This window comes from Apiospora kogelbergensis (genome assembly GCF_038363985.1).
Source record: "Apiospora kogelbergensis strain CBS 113332 chromosome Unknown utg000007l_segment0_segment0, whole genome shotgun sequence".
In the NCBI taxonomy this organism is placed as follows: domain Eukaryota; kingdom Fungi; phylum Ascomycota; class Sordariomycetes; order Amphisphaeriales; family Apiosporaceae; genus Apiospora; species Apiospora kogelbergensis.
In genome coordinates this window covers 4164417-4190307 of record NW_027117424.1, presented here as the reverse complement: position 1 = coordinate 4190307, position 25891 = coordinate 4164417, and the positions used below count along the sequence as shown (strand labels likewise).

General features: G+C 54.0%; 9 protein-coding genes across 9 annotated transcripts; 5 read left to right on the top strand and 4 right to left on the bottom strand.

Annotated features, from left to right (window-relative positions):
• Positions 1-722: 722 nt before the first annotated feature.
• Positions 723-1757, top strand: PG998_011791 (uncharacterized protein; the record flags this gene model as incomplete). The annotated part of the gene is made up of 2 exons (XM_066878607.1): positions 723-904; positions 1244-1757. Coding segments are annotated over 2 exons (696 nt in total), but the record flags the coding sequence as incomplete, so codon positions are not given.
• Positions 1758-8004: 6247 nt separating this feature from the next.
• PG998_011790 (uncharacterized protein) lies at positions 8005-8553 on the bottom strand (the record flags this gene model as incomplete). The annotated part of the gene is made up of 2 exons (XM_066878606.1): positions 8005-8206; positions 8246-8553. The coding sequence occupies 2 exons, from the start codon at positions 8551-8553 to the stop codon at positions 8005-8007; spliced, it is 510 nt and encodes a 169-aa protein (XP_066727660.1).
• A 408-nt stretch (positions 8554-8961) lies between these two features.
• Positions 8962-11318, top strand: PG998_011789 (kinase-like protein; the record flags this gene model as incomplete). Its single annotated transcript, XM_066878605.1, has 3 exons — positions 8962-9524; positions 9717-9947; positions 9992-11318. 3 exons carry the CDS (start codon positions 8962-8964, stop codon positions 11316-11318), a joined length of 2121 nt encoding a protein of 706 aa, XP_066727659.1.
• Positions 11319-11697: 379 nt separating this feature from the next.
• Positions 11698-12621, bottom strand: PG998_011788 (uncharacterized protein; the record flags this gene model as incomplete). Its single annotated transcript, XM_066878604.1, has 1 exon — positions 11698-12621. One exon carries the CDS (start codon positions 12619-12621, stop codon positions 11698-11700), a length of 924 nt encoding a protein of 307 aa, XP_066727658.1.
• Positions 12622-13291: 670 nt separating this feature from the next.
• On the top strand, positions 13292-16909 carry PG998_011787 (ankyrin repeat-containing domain protein; the record flags this gene model as incomplete). The annotated part of the gene is made up of 5 exons (XM_066878603.1): positions 13292-13446; positions 13496-13704; positions 13763-14035; positions 14092-15005; positions 15068-16909. The coding sequence occupies 5 exons, from the start codon at positions 13292-13294 to the stop codon at positions 16907-16909; spliced, it is 3393 nt and encodes a 1130-aa protein (XP_066727657.1).
• Positions 16910-18212: 1303 nt separating this feature from the next.
• PG998_011786 (O-methyltransferase-like protein) lies at positions 18213-18728 on the top strand (the record flags this gene model as incomplete). The annotated part of the gene is made up of 2 exons (XM_066878602.1): positions 18213-18389; positions 18474-18728. The coding sequence occupies 2 exons, from the start codon at positions 18213-18215 to the stop codon at positions 18726-18728; spliced, it is 432 nt and encodes a 143-aa protein (XP_066727656.1).
• A 71-nt stretch (positions 18729-18799) lies between these two features.
• Positions 18800-19689, top strand: PG998_011785 (O-methyltransferase; the record flags this gene model as incomplete). The annotated part of the gene is made up of 3 exons (XM_066878601.1): positions 18800-18824; positions 18876-19304; positions 19364-19689. 3 exons carry the CDS (start codon positions 18800-18802, stop codon positions 19687-19689), a joined length of 780 nt encoding a protein of 259 aa, XP_066727655.1.
• A 158-nt stretch (positions 19690-19847) lies between these two features.
• PG998_011784 (glycoside hydrolase) lies at positions 19848-22297 on the bottom strand (the record flags this gene model as incomplete). The annotated part of the gene is made up of 2 exons (XM_066878600.1): positions 19848-21022; positions 21112-22297. The coding sequence occupies 2 exons, from the start codon at positions 22295-22297 to the stop codon at positions 19848-19850; spliced, it is 2361 nt and encodes a 786-aa protein (XP_066727654.1).
• A 626-nt stretch (positions 22298-22923) lies between these two features.
• Positions 22924-25652, bottom strand: PG998_011783 (ATPase; the record flags this gene model as incomplete). The annotated part of the gene is made up of 4 exons (XM_066878599.1): positions 22924-24231; positions 24354-24666; positions 24713-25346; positions 25412-25652. 4 exons carry the CDS (start codon positions 25650-25652, stop codon positions 22924-22926), a joined length of 2496 nt encoding a protein of 831 aa, XP_066727653.1.
• Positions 25653-25891: the final 239 nt, after the last annotated feature.

Genomic DNA, 25891 nt, shown 5'->3' with positions numbered 1-25891 from the left:
TCCCTCTTCGGGTCCTGTCTCTGTCTGGGTCGGTCGAGAAAGGGGACAGACGGGCCCCGCCCCATGATCCATTCCATTGACCCGACCCGTCCGTCACCCACCACTCCCCATCCCTCGCGAGTCAGCCGACATAATGCTTTGTAACGACACAAATTTCCATCAACAGCAAACACTGTTAAGGGTTTCGGTCTTGTGGTTTAGTGGTATAATTCTCGCTTAGGGTTCACCCTACAGCTTTCATGCGAGAGGTCCCGGGTTCGATCCCCGGCAAGACCCTTTCTTTTGCTTTTTGCGACTATCTGTTGGCTGTGTCTTTTTTATTGCGATGCCAATGGTCCTAATCCATAGAGATGCTGCAAGTCTATGTATGGGTTGCCCATCTTATACGGTGTATCCCTACATCCAAGGTGCATCGGGATCATGTATCAATTCAGCTAGATTGAGGTGAATGTGCATCTCGGGGAGGAGGGCAACCAATGAGTTTTTTTGGCTCTTCGGTTCAATGTCAAGGTATGCAACCGATGTAATTAGTCTCCAATTGAGGAAACCGACGCAACCTCATTCTTGGTGGCCTTATGCATGCCGAGCAACTGAAATGGAAGTAAGTAGTCAGGTTTTATTTCCTGCGACCGTCCCCTTCATCCTTCAATCTTTCAATCATTACAGCCTGGCCAAGTTTAAAAAAAGCAGTATCTACCCCTGAGCCATTCACAGCAGACAATATGCGCCTGATTGACGTCGATTCGTTTCACATCAATGATTTCATAGGTGATGAAATTCCGCCCTACGCCATTCTCTCCCATACCTGGGGTCTCGATGAGGTTACGCTGAAGGATATGCAAGCCGAATTCGGAGGAGGGGAAGAGGAGCATCATCCTTCAAGGGGCCCGTTGAGAAAGAGGGCGTCGAACAAGGATGGCTTTCACAAAATCAGGTATACATGCAAGCAAGCAGCCTCTGATGGACTCAGGTGGGCATGGGTGGATACTTGTTGCATCGACAAGACCAGTTCAGCGGAACTGAGCGAGGCCATCAATTCCATGTATCGATGGTATAACCAAGCGAGGATTTGCTATGCATATCTGGTTGATGTGACAGAGGATTCTAGGTTCGGCGGACCAAGATCTCTTTTGAGCCTATCTTCCTTAACAACCCCGTTGAAACTAGCACTCCTGGATAAAGCCGTAGCGGGCTCTCGCTGGCTGACACGAGGCTTCACGCTTCAGGAGCTGCTTGCACCCAGGGATATAAGGTTTTTCAATGCTCAATGGACCTTTATCGGAACTCGGAATGACGGGTTGCGAAGAGCACTCGCCTTTGCGACAGGGATCGACTATAAATGTCTAGGATCGGGTGACCATGCCAGGCTAGAAGACTACAGCATTGCCACGCGCATGTCTTGGGCGTCCCATCGGTCTTGCACACGTACTGAAGACGTGGCCTACTGCCTGATGGGAATTTTCAACATCAATATGCCAATGCTCTATGGAGAGGGCAAAAAGGCCTTCATTAGGCTGCAGGAAGAAATCCTCAAAGAAATCGAAGACCATTCGCTCTTTGCCTGGTCCGTTGCCGAGGACAGCGATAGAGCCTGGTGTCCAAGCAGTATCTTTGCTGAATCCCCTGCCGACTTTGCTAGATCTGGAGATATCAAACCATTACCAATTTCTCGCTACGGTCTATCAAGCATCACAAAGTTAGGGCTGTCTATCAGACTCGGTGAATCGACCATAAGGGAGCCCACCAGAAAGGAACCTCGGTATTTGTATGACCAAAATTTACAGTACTTCTCGCTCGCTTGTACGACTGGGGGTTCACAAGTCCATATCGCGCTCTTACCGGTTGTTTCCACAGGAGGCACTCTTGACAATACTGATCCAAGTTTCTATCGCCTTACTGTCCCTGCAATCGAGACTGGGCCGGTTTCAGACGACCACAAAGGGGTAAGGCGAGTGTATATCCGCAAAACCCTGCCACTTCGAGAACGCCACAGGTTTCGCTATGGTACCATTCACCTGGAGACATTTGGAGATCCAAACTTACAGCACGTGGCGATGTTCGGTCCGCACTTCTCAACGATTAAGAGCCCGTCTACTCAAGACAATCACCTTGTGGTTCTTATAAATCCGTGGACAATCACTGACATAGTAAGATGGTGCAGAATCGAGTTCCAAAGGTACTTTATCGTGAACATAGGAGTGGGGCCAAACATCATTCATTGCTACGCCAATAAGATAGAGCCGAAGCTGATATATGTGCATATCCACAACCCTCCCCGCGATCCACGGACGTACTGTATCGGCTATACAGAGAACCTAGGAGACCTTTATTTTATCATTGTTCAATTATTTGTTACGTATTCCATTACTGAAAGGGGAGTTGGATGAAAAGGCGGCGGGCGTCCAACGCGACAATGGAGGACCGTGCAGAGATGGAGATCGTGGTGGACGCACCAAACTCTATCGCGACGTCGGTCAAAAGAGCGAAGCGGGCGAAGCCCAGCGCCAAAGCACGCGAGGCGCTACTCTCGAATGAAGGCGACATCGGACCGGAGACAAGCTCGAACAATAAAGTGTCCATCGAGCCGGAGGTGCTACAGCGCATCTACGAGCTCGTGGCCAGCTCCCAGAACGAGATCCGAGACCTGAAAGAGATCATCAACAACCAGCAGGCAATCATCCAGCGGCTCACCGCCGAGCTTCAAAATGTCACCCAGCAGTTGGAAGAACTCAGGAACAGCGCGGCCCTCGCCGGCAGCGCCCAGACGAGCCCGCAGGCCTCTTACGCGCAAATCGCACGCACGCCCCCAACGAGCCAACCGAGCAACGTACGCACACTTACCTCGATGAACACGACGCCTTCTACGTTTACCGACACCTTGTACTGCACTATCGATACGTCCCGGATAGAGGAAGATAAACGAGCAAATGTGACCGCCGGGACGGTTCGAGCCGCCATCGAGAAGGAGATGCGAGCGACGGGAGAACAGAAGGCCTGGCGATGCCGCGCCGTAACCATGGACCCTAGGAAGCCCCAGCGTATCAAGATAGTTTGCCGAGATGAGACCGAGCACCGACTAGTCAAACAAGCTGCCGAGAAGACGAGCGTGTCTGGAGCTCGCGTCCTGCGAGACGAATTGTACCCGATTAAGGTAGACAGCGTCAGGCGCACAGCGGTCCTGGACGAGAACGACAACATACGAGACGGAGCTGCCGAGGCATTTGGACAAGAGAACGAGACGACAGTCGCTAAAGTGGCATGGCTGAGCCGAAAAGACAACGGGAAGGCATACGGCTCCATGGTCGTTTACCTGACGAAGGCGGCCGAGGCGCGGAAGTTCCTCGAGGAGGGCTTCTTCTACGCCGGAGGCGAGTCGGGCTACACGAGGGTATTCGAGCGACGAGAGCGGCCGGAGCAGTGCTACAACTGCCAGCAGGTGGGACACAAGGCATTCCAGTGCAAGAACACCCAGACCTGCGGACGATGCGCGAAGCAGGGGCATAGCCACCAGAGCTGCGAGGCAACCGTTCCGAAATGCGTCCTGTGCGGAGGACCACACGAGTCGTTTAGCCGACACTGTCCGAAGCTGTACCCATCGAACCATGACTAAACCGTTCCGTATTATTCAAAACAACGTGAGGAAGCAAGGACCCGTACACGACAGTCTCCTCAACGATGAAGAAGTACAGCATGCGACAGTGATCTCGATTCAAGAGCCGCACGCGAGGATGGTTCAAGGGAAGCTTCTGACGACACCGATGGGACACCATAGGTGGGTCAAGATGGTTCCATCAGTTCGGAGAGAAGGGAGGTGGCCGATTCGGAGCATGCTCTGGGTCAGCAAGGAGGTGGAAGCGGAACAGGTCCCGGTCGAGTCCCCAGACATTACCGCGGCAGTCGTGCGGCTGCCGGAACATGCGGTCTTGGTGGCGTCCGTATACGTCCCTGTGGAGGACCCCCCGGCGCTCCAAGAAGTGTGCAGAAAGCTGCGCACCGCCATCGAGGCAGTGAGAAGGAGGACGGGAACAGCAGTAGAGGTGGTTATCACAGGGGACTTCAACCGACACGACCAGCTCTGGGGAGGAGAGGATGTGCGACTGGAAAAGCAAGGAGAGGCGGATCCGATTATTCATTTCATGGCCGAACTCGGCCTCAGCAGTCTGCTCCCGCGGGGCACGAAAACGTGGAGTGGCGGAGCCTACAGTACGACCATTGACCTCGTCCTAGCATCGGAAGCGATGAAAGATTCTCTAGTCAAGTGCAGGGTGCTCGACACGGAACATGGGTCGGACCACCGGACCATGGAGACGGTCTTCGAGTTGGCTACACCAGCGTCTACGGGCCAAGAGCGGCTCCTCTTTAAGAACGCCCCGTGGAAAGACATCAACGCCAGGATCGCAGCAGCGTTGGCCACGACCCCTACGGGCGGAACTGTCCAGCAGCAGACTGACTGGCTGATGGGAGTCGTACTAGAAGCGGTGCACGCACTGACTCCCAAAGCCAAGCCATCGCCGTATGCGAAACGATGGTGGACGACGGACCTGACACAACTTCGGCGCATCTACACATACTGGAGAAACCGAACCCGGACCGAGAGAAGGGCAGGCTGCACCAGGCATGACCTAGAGGCAACGGCGAGGGGCGCCGCAAAACAGTACCACGATGCGATTCGACAGCAAAAGAAGAAGCACTGGAACGAGTTTCTCGCCGACAACGATAATATCTGGAAGGCGGCAAAGTATCTCAAGGCGGGCGACGACACGGCATTCGGGAAGGTCCCCCAGCTCGTTCGAGCAGACGGGACGACCACCTCTAACCATACGGAGCAGGCGGAAGAACTCCTCACCCAGTTCTTTCCACCGCTCCCGGACGAGATTGCCGACGAAGGGGACCGCCCGCAGAGGGCGCCTATCGAGATGCGCGCCATCACGATGGAAGAGATCGAGCGGCAGCTGTTCGCGGCTAAGTCTTGGAAGGCGCCCGGGGAGGACGACGGCCTGCCGGTGGCGGTCTGGAAGGGAGTGTGGCCGGTGGTCAGGCAACGGGTTCTCACGCTGTTCCATACCTCGCTCGAGGAAGGAGAGCTACCAACCCAATGGCGCCACGCGAAGATTATCCCTCTCAGAAAGCCCGGCAAAGAGGACTATACGATAGCGAAAGCCTGGAGGCCGATCTCGCTACTATCCACACTGGGAAAGGTGATGGAGTCGGTGATTGCGGAAAGGATTTCCCATCTAGTCGAGACGTTTGGGCTCCTCCCAACTAACCACTTCGGCGCCCGGAAACGACGGTCAGCGGAGCAGGCGCTTATGCTCCTGCAAGAACAAGTCTACGCTGCGTGGCGAGGTCGTAAAGTCCTCAGTCTTGTAAGCTTCGATGTTAAAGGGGCGTATAACGGGGTATTCGACGTCAGGTTGCTCCAGAGGATGAAAGCGCGAGGAATACCAGATCAGTTGCTCCGTTGGATTAAGGCTTTCTGCTCAGGTCGTACGGCGACGGTTCTGGTAAACGGGCATACGTCCGAAAGCCGGAGCCTACCACAGGCGGGCCTACCCCAAGGGTCTCCCCTGTCTCCGATCCTGTTCCTCTTCTTCAATGCGGATCTGGTACAGCGACGAATCGACTGCTACGGGGGCGCTGTCGCCTTTGTAGACGACTTTACGGCTTGGGTCACAGGCCCAACGGCGCAGAGCAATCGCGAAGGGATAGAAGCCATCATCAACGACGCCCTCGCGTGGGAAAGGAAGAGCGGTGCGACGTTCGAAGCGGACAAGACAGCCATCATTCACTTTGCGCGTAAGCCGTATAAAGCCGACCCGACACCCTTTACCATTAAAGGACGCGAGGTGCGGCCCAGGGAGCACGTTAAGATCCTCGGGGTCATTATGGACACGAAGCTCAAATATAGGCAACACATCGCCGAAGCAGCGGCTAAAGGACTAGAGGCCGTGCTGGAACTACGACGGCTTAAAGGCCTCTCCCCTGCCACGGCGCGACAGCTGTTCACGGCTACGGTAGCATCGGTGGTGGACTACGCATCGAACGTCTGGATGCACGAGTGCAGGTACAGAGCAGCGGCGCCGGTCAACCGAATCCAGAAAATAGGGGCGCAGGCAATCGTGGGAACCTTCATGACGGTGGCTACGATCGTAGCGGAAGCAGAGGCCCACATTGCCGCAGCCCAAGACCGATTTTGGCGGAGAGCGATCAGAATGTGGACGGACATCCACACCCTCCCAACGACCAACCCCCTTCGCAGCAGCACAGCGCGAATACGGAAGTTCCGGAGATACCATCGATCGCCATTCTACCAAGTAGCGGACCTGCTCAAAGACATACCGATGGAAGAGTTGGAAACTATCGAACCGTTCGCACTAGCCCCGTGGGAGAGCCGGACAAGGACGATCGCGGACGAGTCGGACGCGGAAACTGAGGTCGAGCACACCGACTGGGCCGTGCGCATTGCGGTCAGCAGCTCGGCCAAGAACGGTTTAGTTGGGTACGCAGGCGCTGTCGAAGTGAGGTCATCGACGAGAGCCAGCCCTTTGCTCGAGACCCGTGCCGTCACTCTGGGCTCGAGAGAGGAGCAGAACCCATATACTGGAGAGTTGGCTGCTATAGCAGATATGCTACACTCGTTGCCGAAGCTTCGCTACCGGAGTATCCTGCTGTTTACGAGGAATAGGGCAGCAGCACTCACGCTAAAGAAACCACGCCAACAGTCCGGACAGCAATATATCTGCCGGGCCTATCAAGCTATCGCGGACCTGAAAAGGGAAGGAAATAACGTAACGATCGCCTGGTTCCCGACGAGTAAGGAAAACAGGCTTATGGACCGCGCGAAGAAGGAAGCGAAGACCACGACACGGCTAGGCGCCGAGCCAGGGACCAAGATGCCGGGTGCGAAGTCAACAACACTGAACCTGGCATGGGCCAAACGGGGTGCTTTAACCAAGTTGCCGGAAGGTGTCGGGAAACACTCCAAGCGCGTCGACACAGCTCTTCCGGGAAAACATACGAGGCAGCTGTACGACCGACTTTCGTGGAAAGAAGCCAGCGTTCTGGCCCAGCTCCGAACAGGGAAAGCGAGGTTGAACGAATACCTATATCAGATCAAAGCGGCACCGACCGATCAGTGCGACTGCGGATGCGCGAGAGAGACGGTAGAGCACTTCCTCTTCCGATGCAGCAGATGGACAGCATACCGAGCAGAGATGTTACAGTGCACGGACACCCACAGGAGCAACTTGTCCTTCTACTTGGGTGGCAAGTCACCATCGGACGGCAGGTTTTGGTCTCCCGACATGGAGGCCGTCCGAGCAACGGTACGATTTGCTATAGCGACCGGCCGACTGGACGCATACCAATCAACCCAAAGGGGCACCCCATAAGGCCATCTACTAACCTATTATACTAATACTAACTACCCCGTGCCTCAGACTGCAGGCGCCGCTTCAGCTGCCGAGGATAGGATGCTGGACACTTGGAGAAGGGCCTTCAAGCTGGCCTGGCAGGAAATGCTACTAACACGGGATCCTAAACAGGAACGTGCTGACGGAAATGGAGTGACCAACTGAAAATGGAGCATGCATGGGCTTTAGGTGACAAGTAAGCGATTCAAGAATGTACTATAGATTATCGATAGTTGCCCTTTCGGCTTCGCCGCCCGGGCGTTAATAAATTGTGTGTGTGTGTGTATCGGCTATAGGGAAAAGGAAGAGCTACTGGCATCTCATGAAGTCACGGCATATGATGGGAAAACGTGGAGAGTAGAAATTTCCCATGATCTACTCCCTTCGGGAGCCCGCACGAGCGTGGAGCGTTTACATCTTCTGGTCAAAATATCGGCGGCCGATGGCGTGTCGTTTCCAGGCCAGCAACAGCCGGCTGCTCTTGTGAACTAAAGCGCATTTTCAGTGTCGTGGTGTTCCTCCTTCCCCTGCTTGCCACCGTATATGGGCTACAGCAGCGTGCTCATGACGTCGAGGTTCTCCTCGACAAGCTCTAGGGTGATGCGCAGACGCAGGGCCGGGTATTCCAGGCCTCGATGGTGGGGAGCTCCAGCTGGGAAACCGTGGGTGATATCGCAACCATGCGCTCTATGAACAGGTCCAACACCCGGATGCAGCAGGAGTAGATGATCAACATGGTGCCCGAGTCCAGGCTGGCGGACAGCGAAGCAACGGTCCGGACGGGCAGGTCGCGGCTGCTCGAGCCATGGAGTACTCATAGTGCTTGGACAAACTGCAACGACAGTATGAGCGTCTCGTCAAAGTTGTTCCTGATGACGCTTGCCTCTTGGATCTTGTGTTGGTTCGCATAAATGAAGAGTTGCACATTGACCTCGACAAGTCTTTGGAGCCACTTGCCATCTGTCTGGCGACGGCGGCTGCCGGGTTGTTCCCCATTTGACCGGCCGGCAGACAGGCGGCGCCGACATTGTGATTGCCAATACGACCGAATGAGATCGGCGAATTCGTCGTCTAGCTGGCATTGACCCCCACTAAGCACCGATAACGGAATTTCGATCGGCTTATCGGACTTGGGTCTCATCTTCCTTTTTCCTTTTTGTCTCTTTATCGTGAATTTAATGACTTCACCCCCTAACTTGAAACTCTGCTCGGCAATTGGGGCGCACTGCCTCTGACTTGAATCATTTCGCGACTCATGGATCGGCTTCGTTGTCTTGTTCCTGGGGTTCTCCTTCCGACCTTTACCTGGCCTCACCGCGCTCTCGGGGATACCCCTTTTCCTCCTTGCATTCCGCCGGCTCCAACACTGCTGCCTCGGGCTATCCGCCGGGTTTTCGGCGTCCTTCATCCATATTTACTGTCATTCTCTATACATTATTGCCGCTGGGTCGGTATCAGATTCAATAATCAGATTGCACAGCTCCCGTTTGGGCTGGTGCTGAAATGGTCAGACGGTACACGGCTCGAGGAGGTGAGGGCTATGATGGCCATGCGATCTGCTGGCTTTCCTGTTCCCAAGGTCATTTCGTATGGAGAACATCCCGATACACCTCATGCGCCAGTATCCATTCTCATGACCCGAATACCGGGCAAAGATCTGGGAGACATCTACGAACAACTGAATGAGGGCGAGCGCGAAGCCATCTTCAGCGAGCTGCAGTGCATGCTGGGGGTCATGCGAAACTGGCCGAATTCTTGGGGAAAAGATCGGATCTGTTCCATTGTAGGGACTTCGATCCGAAGCGTCCGGGTCCCGAATCATTCTATCAAGCCATGCGAGTCAGAACCCGAGTTGAATGATCAGCTTAGATATACCGCCTCGGATCATAGCTTCGCGTCTCGGGAAGAGTTCGAGGAAAAGCTCGAATGCGCGAAGAGGATGGATTCGATGCACCACGATATCGTCTTTACGCATGGCGACTTGAAGCACCACAATATCAGGGTCCATGACGGTCACATCTCGGGATTCATCGACTGGGAGTCTGCAGGATGGTATCCGGACTACTGGGAGTTTACAACCGCCATGAGATTCTGTCCCAAGGACTTTTGGTGGTACGATTTTGTTTCAAGGCTTGGAGGTGCGGAATACATGTCAGAGATGGAGTGCGAAAGGGCACTGACGGCATTAACCGTGGACTCTTATGCGTGGTAGCCTTTTCTACAGCTTGGGGGTTTGCAGATAGGCAGATGGACCCAAACTCGGTTGCCTTCCCGAAGTGGGTTCAGTAAAAGCCCCGCTCCAAGTGCCCAGGCAGAAGCCCGAGAAGCCAGGGCCTGGAGACGCGCTGCCGACTGTGATAAGAACCCGCCTACCGCTCTACAACCAACGAGACGAATTTGCAAGCAAGCCAAGCCAACCCAAGTCGTCATGGATCGTATCCCAACAGAAATCAAGCTAGCAATTGTGCGTCAGCTTGTCGATGCATCACCAGAATTGGCCTACACATACGCCACAGTATCACGAGAATGGCAAATGTTCATTGAGCCCACGACATTCGCGTCGCTCAAACTAGACCAAGGACGCCTCAGTCAAGCAAGGAGACGCTGACTCCCACGAGGCAAACCTACGTCCGCCGAATCCAATTCACCGCTCTGCTGCCCGACTACCATAATCTAAAGGAACTTGAGGAATCCGACTCAGAGAAGAAGGAAAACAATGAAGCTTTCTCTGACGCAGTGGCCAGTCTTATGGAGTTTCTGAGTACATGGTCGTCGGCCCACAACGGTGGTATCGAACTCAAGCTGTGCGCCGCTTGCGCAATCGACTTGCAAGGTTTCAACGGTGGAATGGACAAAATACGCTGGATACTCAACCGCAGAGAACGCCGGGAACGATGTGTTTTGTCCTTTGTTGCCTTGAATGATGGTCTATACCATCGACTCCCGGAGCTATCTTTGGTCAGGAAATTCACGTGCGCTCCGGCTTCTGTGGCCCACCGCCAGCTCGTTCCAAGAACCTGCTGCGAGATTGCTAGTCGGTTCCCCCGTCTGCACTCGATCGACTGGAACTTGGGAGATGGGAGTCACGATTATTCTTTCCGACTGCAGCTGCGCAACGACTTTGCCATTGCACTCTCTAAATTACCGAAATCGATTAGGCATTTCACGCTTTCTTATGACGGTGGTGACAAGACGCCATGCGGGAATGTCATCGACGATCCAAGTCCTCTGATCTACCCAGGAGCAACACGAGACCCTCTCAGTGTAGCCTTGCGTAAAGTCTCGATGCAAATGGAGGATGTATCACTCTATATGGCTGCTGGCAGCGAACTTCTGTGGGATTCAGATCTGCATCCTAATCAGCAGGGTCACTGGCCGCTGCTACGCAAGATTGACCTCAGTCTCAACATCAATAAACGAACACCACAGGGAGAAGCCCTCTTCGACTTTGACCCGTTAGAGCCAGAGTATGACCCGAGCCCCGATCCACGCATCGCTTCTGACAGGGTGATTCCAATCCCCGCTCAGCTGACCCCTTACCAACTCGCCCTTGCACGCGCCGCGGGACGTATGCCCAATCTCAGGTCTCTCTGGGTCACAGTCGGTGATCGTTTCGGAGACTTCATCACTTATACTGTTGAGCCTACGAGTGGCGCTGACCAAGGCTCACGCGCTGAGTTCATATATGAAGGCTCATCAGCGACGACAGACACCGTCACACAGGAGATACAGGAGGAGTGGTGGAACACTGCTCATGTGCATCTTCGAGAAGGAGCGGAGTTTCATTTCAAAGTTGTGGATGATGGTAGACTACTCGAATTACGTCATAAAAGAGCCAATCCAGGCCGAGGGTTATTACCAGATGTGCCGGAGCAGAATACCATTGAGTGGACGCGGGTTATTTGATCATAGGTTGGACTCCGATGTGCAGACCAGAGACAACGCAAATACCAGACATGATGTCATTCTCGAGGTGTACCATATACGAAACTAGTCAAGCCTTCATTAGATTTCTTCTCTGTCCCTTTCTACGCGCCTGCCATATGACAGCACATAAGCCCTTCATAGTCCCAGTTCTGTTGACATTGCTGACATCTGCAGCAGCTGTGAACATGAGACGACGGTGCTTTCTATTTACTACACAATGATACTGTCTCTTGGGTTGGCATGTCATTATTGAGATCATTGACAGGGGCCTCGTATACAAGCGGATCATGATCACGTTTCCTTTATATGCATGAGTATACAGAAGCCACGATCATCTTCGTCTCCTGTAAATAACCAATCAAAGTACTGTCATCACCACCTCACTAGCCTCGGTATACCACACCCCCCATCTCCAACGCCAAGCCCGGCGGGAGCCACACCACCTGCGCCCCCGAAACCCCACCGGGCGCGGCGGCCTTCCTTCCCGCATCTCCTGCGCCGAGACGTCCCGTCCCTCGCCGTCGAGCCACCACTCGCTGCCCCGCACGATCTGGAACCCGAGGGCGCGGCCGGCGTAGAACCCCACGCCCCGCGCCTCTCCGGCCGTGACCACGGGCACGCCGTCGGCGGCGCCGCGCTCGAGCCCCCAGCGCACGAGCTGCTTCCCGATCCCGCGGCCCTGCTGGGCGGCGTGCACGGCTAGGCCCTGCAGCGACCATCGTGGGTGTGGCTGGACGGGACTGGTGCGGGAAAGATGCTCGCGCACGCGCGAGATGGCGTCGGCGCGGGCTTTGTCGGGCTCTATTGACGGCAGGGCTCTGTCGCTTCCGTATTTCTGGTCATTCTCCGCGGGATCCGAGAGGGTCAGTGGTGGCTCCCAGATCTTCACTCGATAGAGGGAGTTTGGGTCGTCCGGGTTTGGCGCCCGCCGCACCCAGCTGCTGAAACCCACCACGGCATTATCGCCAAGGACGGCGATCCGGATCAGGCTAGTGGGGTCTTGCAGGAGCTTCCGGACCCAGGCACGATGAGTTGGGCGAAGTGCGTCCGGATGCTCCGCGAGGTTGGGGTATTGGTATAGGGTTGCGTCATCGGGGGCTGAAGCCAGCAGGTCAACAATGGATTCAACGTCATCCGCTCGTGCTGTGCGAAACCCGATGCCTGGTCCTGGTACAGTAGGCATATTGTGGTATTGAGTGAAACAATCAGCAATGGTCCGCGACTTGGAAGCCTTGGGGTTGTGCCTAATAAGCTCACGCTTGCGATCATGTAAGCGTTGCATGATGATGCATAGCGCGATTCCACTTTGGGCCATGATGTATTGGAGAAGGGCTGTGGTACTTACATGGCCGATGTATCCTATGCTGGTTTCGGCTCCAAGATGAGCGAATAAGAAACTCGTTAAGCGAACGTGAATACGTTGATATATTAGGATGTAGCTTTGGTATCCCTGCAGAAACTTCCTGTGTTTGTCGGTCATCCATTGAACGGCTGCATGCACACAATTATGGCAGTTCCTACTCCGTATCAACATTCCATCTGGCACGCGCACAAATGTGCGATGCCTAACCGAGAAGGGGGCTGAGCCTAGGACGCCCAGGAGATGCGATGCCCCATTCTCAGCTGCAAAAGGTGATTGGGCAGATTGTGGAAGAAGAAGCAGGCAAAGTCGTATTAGGCATCTACCCCAAATTATTCCAATCGGCTGCATCCGATCAGCTGTCCAAGCCGCTCACCGATGTGCTTCGATCGGCAGTCCCTGGTGGAGTTTGAGAACCTGAACCAAGCCAGATGACTATAAATCCACCCCTTGAGCACACACATCACTCTCTTCTGGTTTTGCCTTGGCACTGCTATCCGTTCTTTACACACAAAGGACACTCCCTACTGCTCTTACTCGAGCATCATCCAATCTATTCTACCCTCGCAGCACGCTGGGTGATGTTGCCGCAATGGCAAAACATACTCGAGTTGCACCAGAACTCCAGAACCTCGACATCTGGCATGAACACGAGCCACAGCTACGTGAGCTATACTTGGTCAAGAACCTCACTTTGAAAGGAGTCAAGGAATCGATGGAAAAGGAGCATGGTTGGCCTACATTCAAGTAAGTTCACGTTGATCCTACCATAGGATGCGCACTGACAAGCGAGAAGGCTCATAACGTACGAAGTCGTGCTGCGTGATGAGCTAGGGTTTGTCAAGAATCTGACCAAGGATGACTGGTACGCCATCAAGCACCACGTGGAAAAGCGATCGCGTAATTCCAGGCAAAGTCAAGTCGTTTTGCATGGTCACGTCGTTGAGCAAAAGCGGATCAGCAAAGCCATCGGTAGATACCGGCAACATGCCAATATTAACAGAGGTGTGCCCCATTATTCCCTGGAGTCCTCGGACAGAACAGTACTAATCAGCCAAGATAGTGAGAAGTCCAGTATTGCGTAATGGTCTTCGCGTCCGAACTCCACCTTTGCCTTCGCCCCGCACACTCAACCCAGATGACTTGGCCTATATTCACATGACTGTAACGGCGAGATCGTCCAGCAGAATCATGGATGCTGCATCACCACCCCTGGCTGAAGGACAAAGTTCCATGTTGCCAATATTTAAGGGTGAAACTTTGACCATCGAGGCGATAATGGATATACGGACGGCTGCGCCTTTCAACCAGCTTGCCAGTATTTTAAAAGATATTTGTAAGTTATCATTGTGTTGTAAATTGTGTCACAGTGCTGACAAACATGCATTTCAGTTTCACCTGACTTCTCTATCAACCAAGAAACCGCCTTTACCACAAGTGGTTTCCCACAAATGGTAACGGGCACTATCGCAACCCAGGGACTCCAGAAGATGGATCGCGTCAATAACCAGGACCAAGTGGCTGACATCCTAGGAGAGTCATCCCAAAACTTAATAGGAGAGTCATCAATATTTGCCGGTATCAATAACCCTTTTGTGGTATTGATGGAAGGATGCTACGCGTTTTCGAATAACATCATTGATGACGAAGTGAGTGGTCGTTTTCTTGACTGGATTGGGCTAGTTGCAGAAATGAGTTTGCTGAAGGAGTTCTTTCGCCTCAATCTACCGACAGTGATAGCCATATGGGGAAAAGCACTCGATTCATCGTTCTATGCGATTCACGGAGAAGCCTTTGAGATATTAATCGAGATCGGACTTGAGATCGACAATGGACGTCTGATGCAGTCAAAATACACCAGATATTTAGCAATGGCCATCGACATGGGTTCCCACAAGGCTATGGGATCTGTGTTACGCTTGCTGAAAGCTGGTGTGTCACCAAACACCCGATTCGACCGTACACTTTTCCTTCCAGTCTACCGCGGCCAACTAGGTCATTACTGGCGTTGCTGTGCCCTCAAACAAGCCGCGAAGAACCGCGATGTTCAGATGCTGGAACATTTGCTCACTGTTGGCAACTGCAAATGTGGCAAGTTTGACGCCATGTGGGGTAATCTTCTGCTCAGTCGAGTAGCTTTGAGTGATTGGTTTACCAAGCGGCCTCCTTCTCTCCAATGCGTGGAGGCGATCCTTAACTCAGGGATTAAAGTTGATTTCCTTCCTGAATACTCAGATTCTTTGGTATTCACTGTGAAATCACTTGGCTGGCACACATGTGGCAAGCCCGAACTCTTGGTTGATCGTGTCTTTTTTTCTGATGGGGGGTCAATCGAGACATTTACGAGACCATCGCTTGCAAGAGCCAGTGGGCTCAGGAATGTGTCACAGTTTCGGGCGTTTTCATCGTTGCTGAAGCAGGATTGGCTGAGCTTCGAGGATACCTGGATTCTATCCCGAGGCCAGAGTCGACAATGAAAACAGTTCTGCTTCAGGTTGCTCTGACGGAGGCTGCATACTGTGGGGCAATCACCGTACTGAAATGCCTGCTTCAGTTCGGCGTGGACCCAAATGTGGAAACACTCACGGCCAACCTTCAAGGGGGAGAAGAAGAAGAAGAATCATGGAGCCCAGTCGCCCGGGCAGCTGCACAATGGCACACGGATATACTAGCCACACTCATGGACTATGGGGCCGACTTCAAAAAATATCCCCTGTTTAAACATGTTGTGCGTTCATACGCCGACGCACCAGTTTCAGATTATGCCATGCTGGAAGCAAGACGTGGCGACACAATCCAGATTCTCCTTGATGCGGGCGTCCGTATCGATGTACCGCCAGCATTACTTACATCGGCTGCCCTTCTTCCCCTTAAACCCTCTACTTTGTTGTTCAGAACAGCTGATGAGGTTGATGAATTGATGGACAACATCTCAAGCTTTGAACCCAATTATGCACTCTGCAATAAACTCAAACAGCACGGAATGGACTTTTCTCGGGGCCTGGACGGTTGCAATACCCTTCAGACTGTGATCCGGAATGGCTGCAACTTCGCCACGGTCTCTTACCTGATCCACGACGGAGTGCAAGTCCACTCAATTCCTCAGAAGAAAAGGTTTAAATACCGCAATGACTATGAAGGCACAGACGATACTGATGATACGACTATGCTTCACGACGCCTTGATTAACGCCCATGTGAACCGCTCAAGAATCGTCGACATTCTCCTTGAAAACGGTGCTGACATATATGCAAACACCTCGAAAGGCATGTCTGTCCTTGAAGCCTCACTTTACTCCGCTACATGCGATGAATCTTACAATATGATGAGATCTCCAAATATTCAAAAAGAATCTATCGATATCTTCTGGAAGCTTTTTCACCTGATGGGACCCCGTCATGCCTACTCGCTAGATTACAAGCGAAACTCTCTCACAGGATATTTAATGTCATGGGAGGAGACCGACGACACCATATGTGCGGCACTAGATGCTTTTGGAGCTCCTAATAGTTACAAAGTAGTCAAAGGGCGCTCAATACTAATGGAAGCCGTTTCAAATTCCCGCACTTCATTGGTAACGTTGCTTGTGGAAAGGGGTTCTGACATCAACCTGCGGATAGACACATTACCGGTTCATCAACAAGGGAGAATGCCTAGGTTCAACACTGCTTTGCAAATCGCCTGTATGAACCATATGGCTAACTCGGAAGGCGTCTCTATCGCCAAGTTTTTACTAGAAAAGGGAGCGGAGGTGAACGTGCCGCCCACAAAGACAGGTATGACAGCCCTGCAGTCGGCGGCGTTCAGTGGGAACTTGGGACTTGTTTCAACGATTTTGGAGCATGGCGCTGAAGTCAATGCCAAGGCGGGCACCCAATATGGCTCTTTCTTGTCGAAGAGACATCCGTTGTCTCACGGGGGAAAATACCATTCCCTCGACTTCGCTGCATGGCAGGGACATCTGGACATAGTACATTTGATAGTCGGGGCTGGGGGCCTTAGTGGGATACCCGGTGTGACAGGCCTGGATGGTGCAATGGTTCTAGCAAGGAAAAGCAGTCACACTGGTATTGTGGATTATCTTCAGCGGCACACGGGGCGTCAGCTCACGCAGGAAATGTGCCAGGCATTTGAGATGGCACTTTCATCAGCTAGGTCAGATGGAACAACCTACACCAGTGAGGCCTGCGCTAACTTGAAGAAGCAGTGAGAGAACATCAAGCTTATATAGCTCCTCCGACCAGGCATCTGCGTCCTCTGAATATAGCGAACAAACAGATGGAGAGCGCTCTTGTCATTGCCAACCAGCGACCTTGGATCTGGATACAGATGGCATCAGAGAGTTAAAAAAATGATATCGTGGAGGAGGTCCCTGAGATACATCATCGTTCGGTGGCAGCACCAAACCTGAACCTGCCAATACGTTCCCCCGGACCTGTATCGAACCAGCCAGTTTTGTCCCATCTAGCGCCTCTTCTCTCACCTAACGTTGATCCAGGCACAGCCGCCATGGACGTCCCGCGCGATATAATACAGACAGATCTAGGCCCTATATGTACAGGCCTTATCGATGATACTCAGGCGGAAAATACACCGGAGTATTCTGACCTTGAAAATTTGACACAAGAGGTAGTAGCAAGCAATGCTACCATTGACGAACTTACGCAATTTCATGGGAGGCTTGGCCAAACAAATGGCAATGATGGGGAATGGTGGAGTCAAAGCAATGGAATTAACAACGAAGATGGAGGGTGTATGACCCCTATTACTCGAGGTATTCTAGATTGGATTGCCGGGGCTGATTTTGAAACCAACCCCGAGTAGTTATTAGGCTAGTTTGTGTTTTATAGATTAAGATGGACAACGGTGTGCACAAAATATAACAACAAACTAACCTCGCATGTAAAACACCTAGCAACTATGAATATGGTTTTAAGATGCTTCCAGTGATCTGGCAACGTTTGACCGGCGCCTTTGAAGTTAACCAAACTTTGTTGAAAACACCAACACTTGTCACCGAACCTTGACATACACGAAGGTAAAAATACGCAGTATGTAAGAACGTGAAGCCACCTTTACAGTGTAAGACAAGATGTTAGTCACTTAGGTAAGTAATTGGAGGCAATGTGAACCTATCTGGAATATTTATGGTTCGCACCGTGGGTGCTCTGGATTATGATAACTTTGGGTTGAGTAGGAATGACCAATGCGCTGCCTATTCCTAGAATACTTGACCGACATCATCAATTCCCAGACTTTATTAGTAACGGTACTTTAAAGCGAAGACTCCAAATGATTGTGAAAGTCTCTTACTAAGCCCTCCATGCCTGTAATATGAATCCAAATGGCACCGGGTCAAGATCGGGTCCGGACCTCCGAGGGGAAGATGGGATTACCACCTTTTTCATCGTTGCCCCGCCCTCTGATGCCTTCTAGCGACATCTTACAAACATACAACAAAGGCAGCACCACACTTACATTGAAGCGGCTACTTATCAACTACCATACTAAATATGGGTTCTGTCTCGGTTGATACTGATCTGATTGCCGGAGCCGAAGAGCTCCTGGCGGCCTTGAAGAGCCAGCAGCCCCTGACCAGCGCGAACCGCATTGCCCTCCTGCGTCAGGTCGATAGGCTCCGATGCGGCCTGCAGGGGCCAGCGGAGGCTATGAACTTCCAGGGCACTCATGTGAGTCTGTCGTCATTTCACACTTATCGACCGCGGGACGAGTAGGATAATCAGGGAGCTATGCTAATATTTACTTGCGGCAAGAACATGTTCACACCTGTTATGAACGCATTGGTTGAGCATCATGTGTTCGACCATGTGCCAACAGACGGGAAAACTATCGGACTGAACGATCTAGCATCCAAGATAGGCTGGGAGCCCACCGTACTCGTCCGCTTCATCAATGCCGTGCTTATCCAAGGAATCCTTGAAGAGCCGGAGCCCAGAGTCTACAAGCATAGCGCATCTTCAATCGCCTTTCGCGAAGACAAGATGCGTTCATACTATCAGCTCGGGTGAGCAATCCCTCCCTAGTACTCCACAAGTTTTATCTAGCCACAAGCTGACACAACACTTCCTTCCCAAAGTTCATGGAGCGTGCCCTCCTGGTGGAAAGTAAGTCTCCTACTGCCACGCATCAGCACCGACACATTCGGCTAACAAAAGCCCAGGTCTCGGACTACCTCAAAGCACACGCCCCAGAAGATCTCTACGACAACCTGAAATCGCCCTTCGCCTGGTCGCGCGGCGCCGAGGGCAAGACGTACTACCAGCTGCTCGAGGAGGACACCGCCTTCTCGGACGTCTGGCACAAGGGCATGGCACAGGCGGCACCCTTCAACCCGGTCCTCGGCATGTTCCCGTTCCGCGACATGCGGGCGGCCGTCGAGGCCGAGCCCGACCGCGCATTCGTCGTGGACGTGGGCGGCGGCCGCGGCAACGCGCTGATCGACATGATGCGCGAGTGCGGCGGCAGCTTCGGTGCCCCGATGGTCCTGCAGGATATGAAGGAGGTGCTGCAAGGCGATGATCCCGTGCGTATCGAGGGGGTACAGGTTATGCCACATGACTTCTACAACGAGCAGCCTGTCAAGAGTGAGTCTCAGTCTGTTCATCTTCGTTTGCAGGTTTTGTAATATCTAACGGGCATACAGATGCGCACATCTACTACACGCGCAAAGTGATGCACAACTACTACGACGAGAAGTGCCGCACTATCCTAGATCCCATCGTTGACGCCATGGGTCCGACCTCCCGGCTGCTCTTTGGCGATATGATATTGCCCAAGTCGGCCAAGCCAGGGGATGACGCGCTCCCGTTCTGCATGGATCTCCGAATGCTGATGATTGGCGGGACCGAGAGGTCTGAGTCGCAGTGGAAGGCGTTGTTGGATAGCGTGGGCTTGGTCATCGTGAAGATCTGGAGATTGCCGGGGGCGCCTCACCAGGCTACGATTGAGGCCAAGCTCAGGGGTAATTAAGGGGCTACCGCAGCATGGGCACTACCCACTCCATAAACACCAAACTAGATTGTGATCCATACGTTAACTATCAGTTCTACATACTGCCTTCGTTCTCATTATCCAATAGCCGCAAATTCGCACGAATACCTCTTCTAAACAATGGTCCCTGCCAAGTTCTAAGTGCGACTATCCGCAAGCAACAGCTCAGCGACAGGCCCATAGAAGATCTCATCCGTACCAAGGCTCAGTAGCCTGCTTAATTTCGCAGCGGTGGGCTGTTTCGACTCAATGATGTCCCAAATCCTGTCCTTGTTACCGAAGTCGGTCTGGAAGTCATTGACAAGCCGGCCCAGTACAGGGGTGTGATCGAGGACGGCGAGCTGGGGGTTGGGCCCTACATCGACTGTGATCTCGCTCATCGGGTCTTGTACGGCTGGTATCTTCAGATCGATGGCCATCATGCCCTGGTTATATTCAACACGCTTCGTCTTGGGGGCAGGGGAGATGAGATCCCCGTTGATGCGAACTTGGATGGCCGAAGTCTCGATGGCGGGCGCAAGGAAACGAATGACCCAATCCCTGCCCGCGCTCAGGGTCGTCAGCCGTCCAGCTGCTTGGTCAAACCTGATTGGGATGGTACGCAGGGTGGTGTTGTTATGCTTGTCGCCGTTTCCTGCTGCTATCGGTGGTCCAGTCAGCTCGGGACTGTCATCTCGCACATCCTCCCGTAGCTCAAATGCGCCATCACGCCCAACAACAACGAGGACTTTGAAGCAAGTCGGATTGTGGCAACTGTTTGAAGGCACTGTGCTTCTTTCCGTCGGGATGATGGAGCCTTCTGGGGCAAGCACCGGGATGAAGTCTAGGGAGCGATATAGGTCAATCTCCCGGTCGCCATCGTACACGGTCCCGGTGAAGATGTCCACATGCCGAAGCGGAGGGAGCCAGACTTTGGTCTTTGCCAGGTTGGTCGACTCGTCCCTCGGGGTGACCACCGGCGCCACGAGGAGGGACGGCCCGAAGAAGTACTGGTTCGAGTATCGATATGCCTCCGGATTCCGCGGATACTCCCAGTACAATGGCCGGACGAGGGGCAAAGCACCAGAAGAGGAGGTGGCATTGCACGAGAAGATGTATGGGATGAATCTGTGGCGCTGTTGCATGGCGGCTTTCATCGCATTCATACATTCGTTGCGGTACAGCCATGGCTCTTTAGACATCCAGCGACTAAGCGACGAATGCAGTCGCAGGATCGGGGAGAATGCACCGAACTGCACCCACCTGGCCGTGCATTCGTCATCGCGGTAGCCTGGCAAGTGGCCGCCGATATCATGGCTCCACCACCCATAACCTATGTTCGAGGAAGTCGCCGTGAACTCCGGTTGGAACTGAAGGGATGCCCAAGTAGCAATAGTGTCTCCGGAGAATCCGACGGGATACCGGTGACTTCCAGGCCCCCGTATCTAGAGAAGATGATGGGATAGGAGTCGTCCCCGTGGGTCCTCTTGGTGTCGAGGAACTGGAAGTGGTTGAGCAGCCAAAGAGGGTCGAAGCCGGGTGTGCGAGAGTGGGAGCCCTGCTGCCAGTCGATCCACCAGAAATCGCAGCCTTGATCTTCCAGTCTTCGATGCACCACGTTGAAGAAGGCGTGCATGAACTCAGGGGAGGTAGGGTCAAATTGGATTGGGTCGCCGTGCGTCGTGTCGTGGCCAAGGACTTTTGCCACCTCGGTATAGACCTCCTCGTGGTGCGCTATCCCTGCGTGCGGATGATCATTGAGAGTCATCTTGAGTCCACGCTCGTGCAGGTCTTGTGCAAATCCGGCCGGGTCTGGGAAGAGGTTGGTGTTCCACGTATAGCCAGTCCACCCTGTATGCGGAACGTGATCCTCTTTGACCCAGTGCCAGTCCATGTCGACGACCGCCACCGACATCGGGATGTCGTTCGCCCTGAACTTGTCCATCAGGGCTAGATATTCGTCTTGGTCGTATGCGTGGTATCTGCTCCACCAGTTTCCTAGACACCATCTGGGCACAACAGGTTGGCGGCCTGAAATGGCATAGAAGGACTGCATGGCGCCCTGGTAGTCGTAGCCGTAGCAGAACAGATACCCGTCAATGCGGTCACCAGGTCTCCGTGGAGTGACGAACCCGCTGCCGTCGAAAAGCATGCTGTCGCTATCGTCCAGGACGGCGTACCCATCTTTGGAGAGGATGCCGGCCCCCATGTCGCACCGACCGTCGACGTCATCCAATGTTCTTGCCGTGCCCCCCAGATTGGCATTACCTGGCTCCTCCCCATAGCGCCATTCGGCTCCCCAGAGTGTTATCTTGGCGGTAAAGGTAGCGCCCAGACCAGAGAGACTGAATCGCTTCTTGTCGTAGGTCAGATGCAGATACGGCGTGATGATGCTGAGCTCATCGTCTCCGTTATCGCGGACCCGGAATTCGGGCTTGGGGAACTTGCGGTTGATGGCGAAGGTGGACGCGCGATCTTCGAAGACGCCATCCTCTGCCCACTCATACCGGAGCACCTTGTCATCGATGATGGTGAAGCGATACTGTGGCCCCTTTACCACGGACTCCTCGTTGGCTACGGGCTCGCATGGAAACTTGTATTGGTCCATTATCCCTGAATGATTGTTGGCGGAATCAATACGCAGAAACTAAGATGGAAAGAAAGAAAATTGTTTGACGTTATCGGCACGGGATTGACATGGTACTTAATACGTCAGTCCACATGCCAAATGTATCCCAAGAGCGGGGGTGGCGCGCCCCTAGATCCGCTGTGTTGCCCAAACCGCTCGGTAGTGGCGTCCGATTGGTAGCTGCCAAAGAGGGGGTCGGTTCCGTTTGTATCAGCATCCCACTGTCTTGACCACAAGAAACCTGAGAGGACGTCTATTTTCCATTCGCAGAACATCAGGAAAGACATGTCTCGGCGCTTCCAACATTGAGAGTGTAAATTGTCAATCTACTGGAAAATAGGGGTAAGCTACAAGGGAGACCCCAGTCTTTCCCCCGCTATGTCGTCGCAATAAGCTTTGTTGGATGTAAACAGAGTTAATTAGATCCTTGTAAATACGTAGAGATGGAATATGAAACCGAATTTGACAGTCTTCATCATGATCATCACAATGGCAGCGAGTGTGTAACAAGACATCAATGGAAACCGACAAATCAACATCGCTCATCCCAGGATACCAGAGCGAAACAAACGCCATTCACGCCACCAGCTGCCCTTAATAACCAATCAGTCGTAAAGCTCAATGTCGTCCGACTCCTCATCGGCCTGCTCGACATCATCCTCCTGATCCTGGCGGCGGCGCAGGAAGTTCTTGAACCCGCGGCTCATCTTGACGACAGCACGCAGGTGCTTGTCGGTGACGGTGACGACGGGCCCCCCTTCGCCGACCCCGCCGTGGTCCTCGAGGGCCTCGGTCTCGGCGAGCGCGACGGCCGTCTGCAGGGCGTTGCGGATCTCGCGGCCGTTCCAGGCGAGGGCGGCGACGTCGCGGGCCTCGTAGGCGTACTCGCGCGTCGCGACCGAGACGTGGACGCGGCCGCCGCCGTCGCGCTCGAGCCGCTCGAAGCTGTTGACCCAGACCTTCTGGCGGTCGGCGTCGGTCAGCGGCTTGTAGTGCAGGGCGACGTGGATGCGCGACGTGAAGGCGGCGTCGAACGAGCGCACCCGGTTCGTCGTCAGGAACAGCACGCCCCGGTAGTACTCGAGCGCGCGCAGGAAGATGGACACCAGCCCGTTGCGCGCCAGGTCCCGCGCCCGCCGCGCCTCCAGGTACACGTCCGCCTCGTCCAGCAGCACCATGGCCCCGTACCGCTCCCCCAGCTGCAGGAAGTACTCGAGCGACTTCTCCACCGTCAGCGAGTTGGTGCTCAGGTCGCCGCTCGTCAGGCTCAGGAGGGGCCGGTGGGCGAGCTCCGCGATGCTCTCGCACGTGGCCGTCTTGCCCACGCCGGGAGAGCCGTGCAGCAGGAAAATACGTCCTTGGCCCTTGTTCTTGACAAAGTCCTTGGGCCAGGGCGTGACTTGCCCGTCCGATGCGAACTTGCCGATCAGGGCCCGGATCGTGCGCTTGATGTCCTCGTCGAGCACGAGATGCTTGAATGCCTCGCGGTCGTACTGGATGTCACGCAGGTACCGGACGTTGAAGTGGCCCCAGCGGCGCTCGCCGAGGATGAAGCCCGACACCGTCTTCGTCAGCACGAGATAGTACAGGTCGCTGGTTGGCGCGCCGTCCGAGACGGGCTCAGCCGACTCAAACTCGGGCCCGAACACGGCGGGTTGTACGCCACGTTCTGCCTGTCTACAAGCAGCGCAGCCGCACGAGGCCCCAAAAGATGGCAGGGGGTCTCGGGGCGGCGGCGCGTGTCGTCCGTTGTTGCCGTGCTGAGGCATGCCTCCCATACCGGGGCGGGGATGTCCGTTGGGGAATACCATTGGGCCCCTCGGTTGGCCTGGGTGGTAGCCCGTCTGGGGTCCGGGCACGCCCATGCCGAAGCGGTTGAAGCCCTCGCAATCGACTACTACGCGCCCGCTCATCTAAAGAGCAAGGGGGTTATCATTAGCATGGTTCTCAGATGATCGTACCGCAGTAAGGAAGAGATAAGAGAAATGGAAGCACATCGACTGGAAAAGGGGGATACAAGGATCTGGTTACTTACATAACCTGCAGTGTTGACGGGGGATTGCCACATATGGTTCATACGGTTGGAGTGAGAGTCGGAGTCGACAAGATTCCCATTGTAGGTCATGTACGCAGGGCCCTTGGCAAGCTCCCACGTGAGTCGGCCCAGCCGGATGTTCCGTTCTGCGACGGCCGCGGGACTCTCACCGCCGTCCTCGCCGCAGAAGAACCGGGCCGGGATGACGCCCAGGTCGGAAATGGCCGCCTCGTCTGTGAACTCGTCGACATAGAAGGTCTCGGTTGTTCTCACAAAGGTTTCGTTGGAGAAGGTCAGGTTCCAGCAGTCGACCCTGCACTCCCCCGTTTCTGCCGCTGGAACATCGGGCAACAATATACGGGGCCCACTGATTGCTGTTCTCGTGCTTGGCATAGACAACCGCACCCGGCTTGTAGAGCATCCAGACATTGCGGAACAAGGCTTTTGGGGGGCTGCTGGAGTGACGTTGATGCTCTGCGCCAAACTGGGCGCCGTGTTTCTCTTGGATATAGCCCAACAGGATGTTGATGTGCTTCTTGGTCAGGCTGGCATACTCTTCGTCGTGTGCCACGGGCTGATGGTCGCTATAGTAGCGTAGGGCAGAAAGGTGGTGGTAGATGAGGCGGTACGGGGCGTTCAAGGTGACGGTCTCAGCAAGAAAGCCGCTGTTGCCTGGGTAGTACTCAACCACCGCCTTCAGCGCGTTGATGAGGTACGGGGAGTTGATGATCATAGAGGTTTGCTCGATGTTGGCGATCTTGAACTCGACTTTGTCGTCGTCGTCATATCCTGCAGGACCGTCCCCGTAGTATCCTTGATATGGATTTCCTGGAGGGGGAGGAGGGTGGGGCTGCCGAGCGCCAGGAGGTCCTTGCCTAATGACTTGGGTCGTGACTTTTGTGATGATCTCAAGCACGGACTTGCTCTCTGGCGGCTGTTCGAGGCTCTCGCCTTCAGCAAGCGGTACATCTATCGGGTACCTGCTGCGACAGACTGCAAAGTCAATGTTAGCAAGCGAGCCCTGGGATAAGATGATTGGGATTTGAATAATGCCTTACCATCATGCAACCGGCCTCCAAGGCCCTTGTACTGAAGTACATAGCAGATGTCGGGCACCTCGCCTTCTGGAAGCTCGGTGTTCGTCTCCTTGTCTCCGAGGACGAGATTGCGAAGTCTCTCGATGTTGCGCTCTTCCTTCAGCTTGAAGGCGCCGATGCCCTCTTGCTGGCCTTGATCCTGGCGTCTAGGATGGATTTCTTCATAGCTCACGATGGAGTCTGTGTCGCTGTTGTCTTCCATCGTGGCTCTCTTGGCTGCTTTGGGAGGATCAGGTAGACAGGAGGATAGGGGACAGCTAGAAGAGAAAGAGGATTGGAAATGAAAGGAAATGATATATTCCAGTGCAAGGGGGAAGTCAGGCCTCCTTTTATCTCCTAGTCAAACAATGCATGGGCCGTATCTAGAAATGAGGCTAGCTGCAGGCATGGTTCGCCATCCACAACAAGGCAGCAATGTGCACATGTGCTGCACTACTGCAT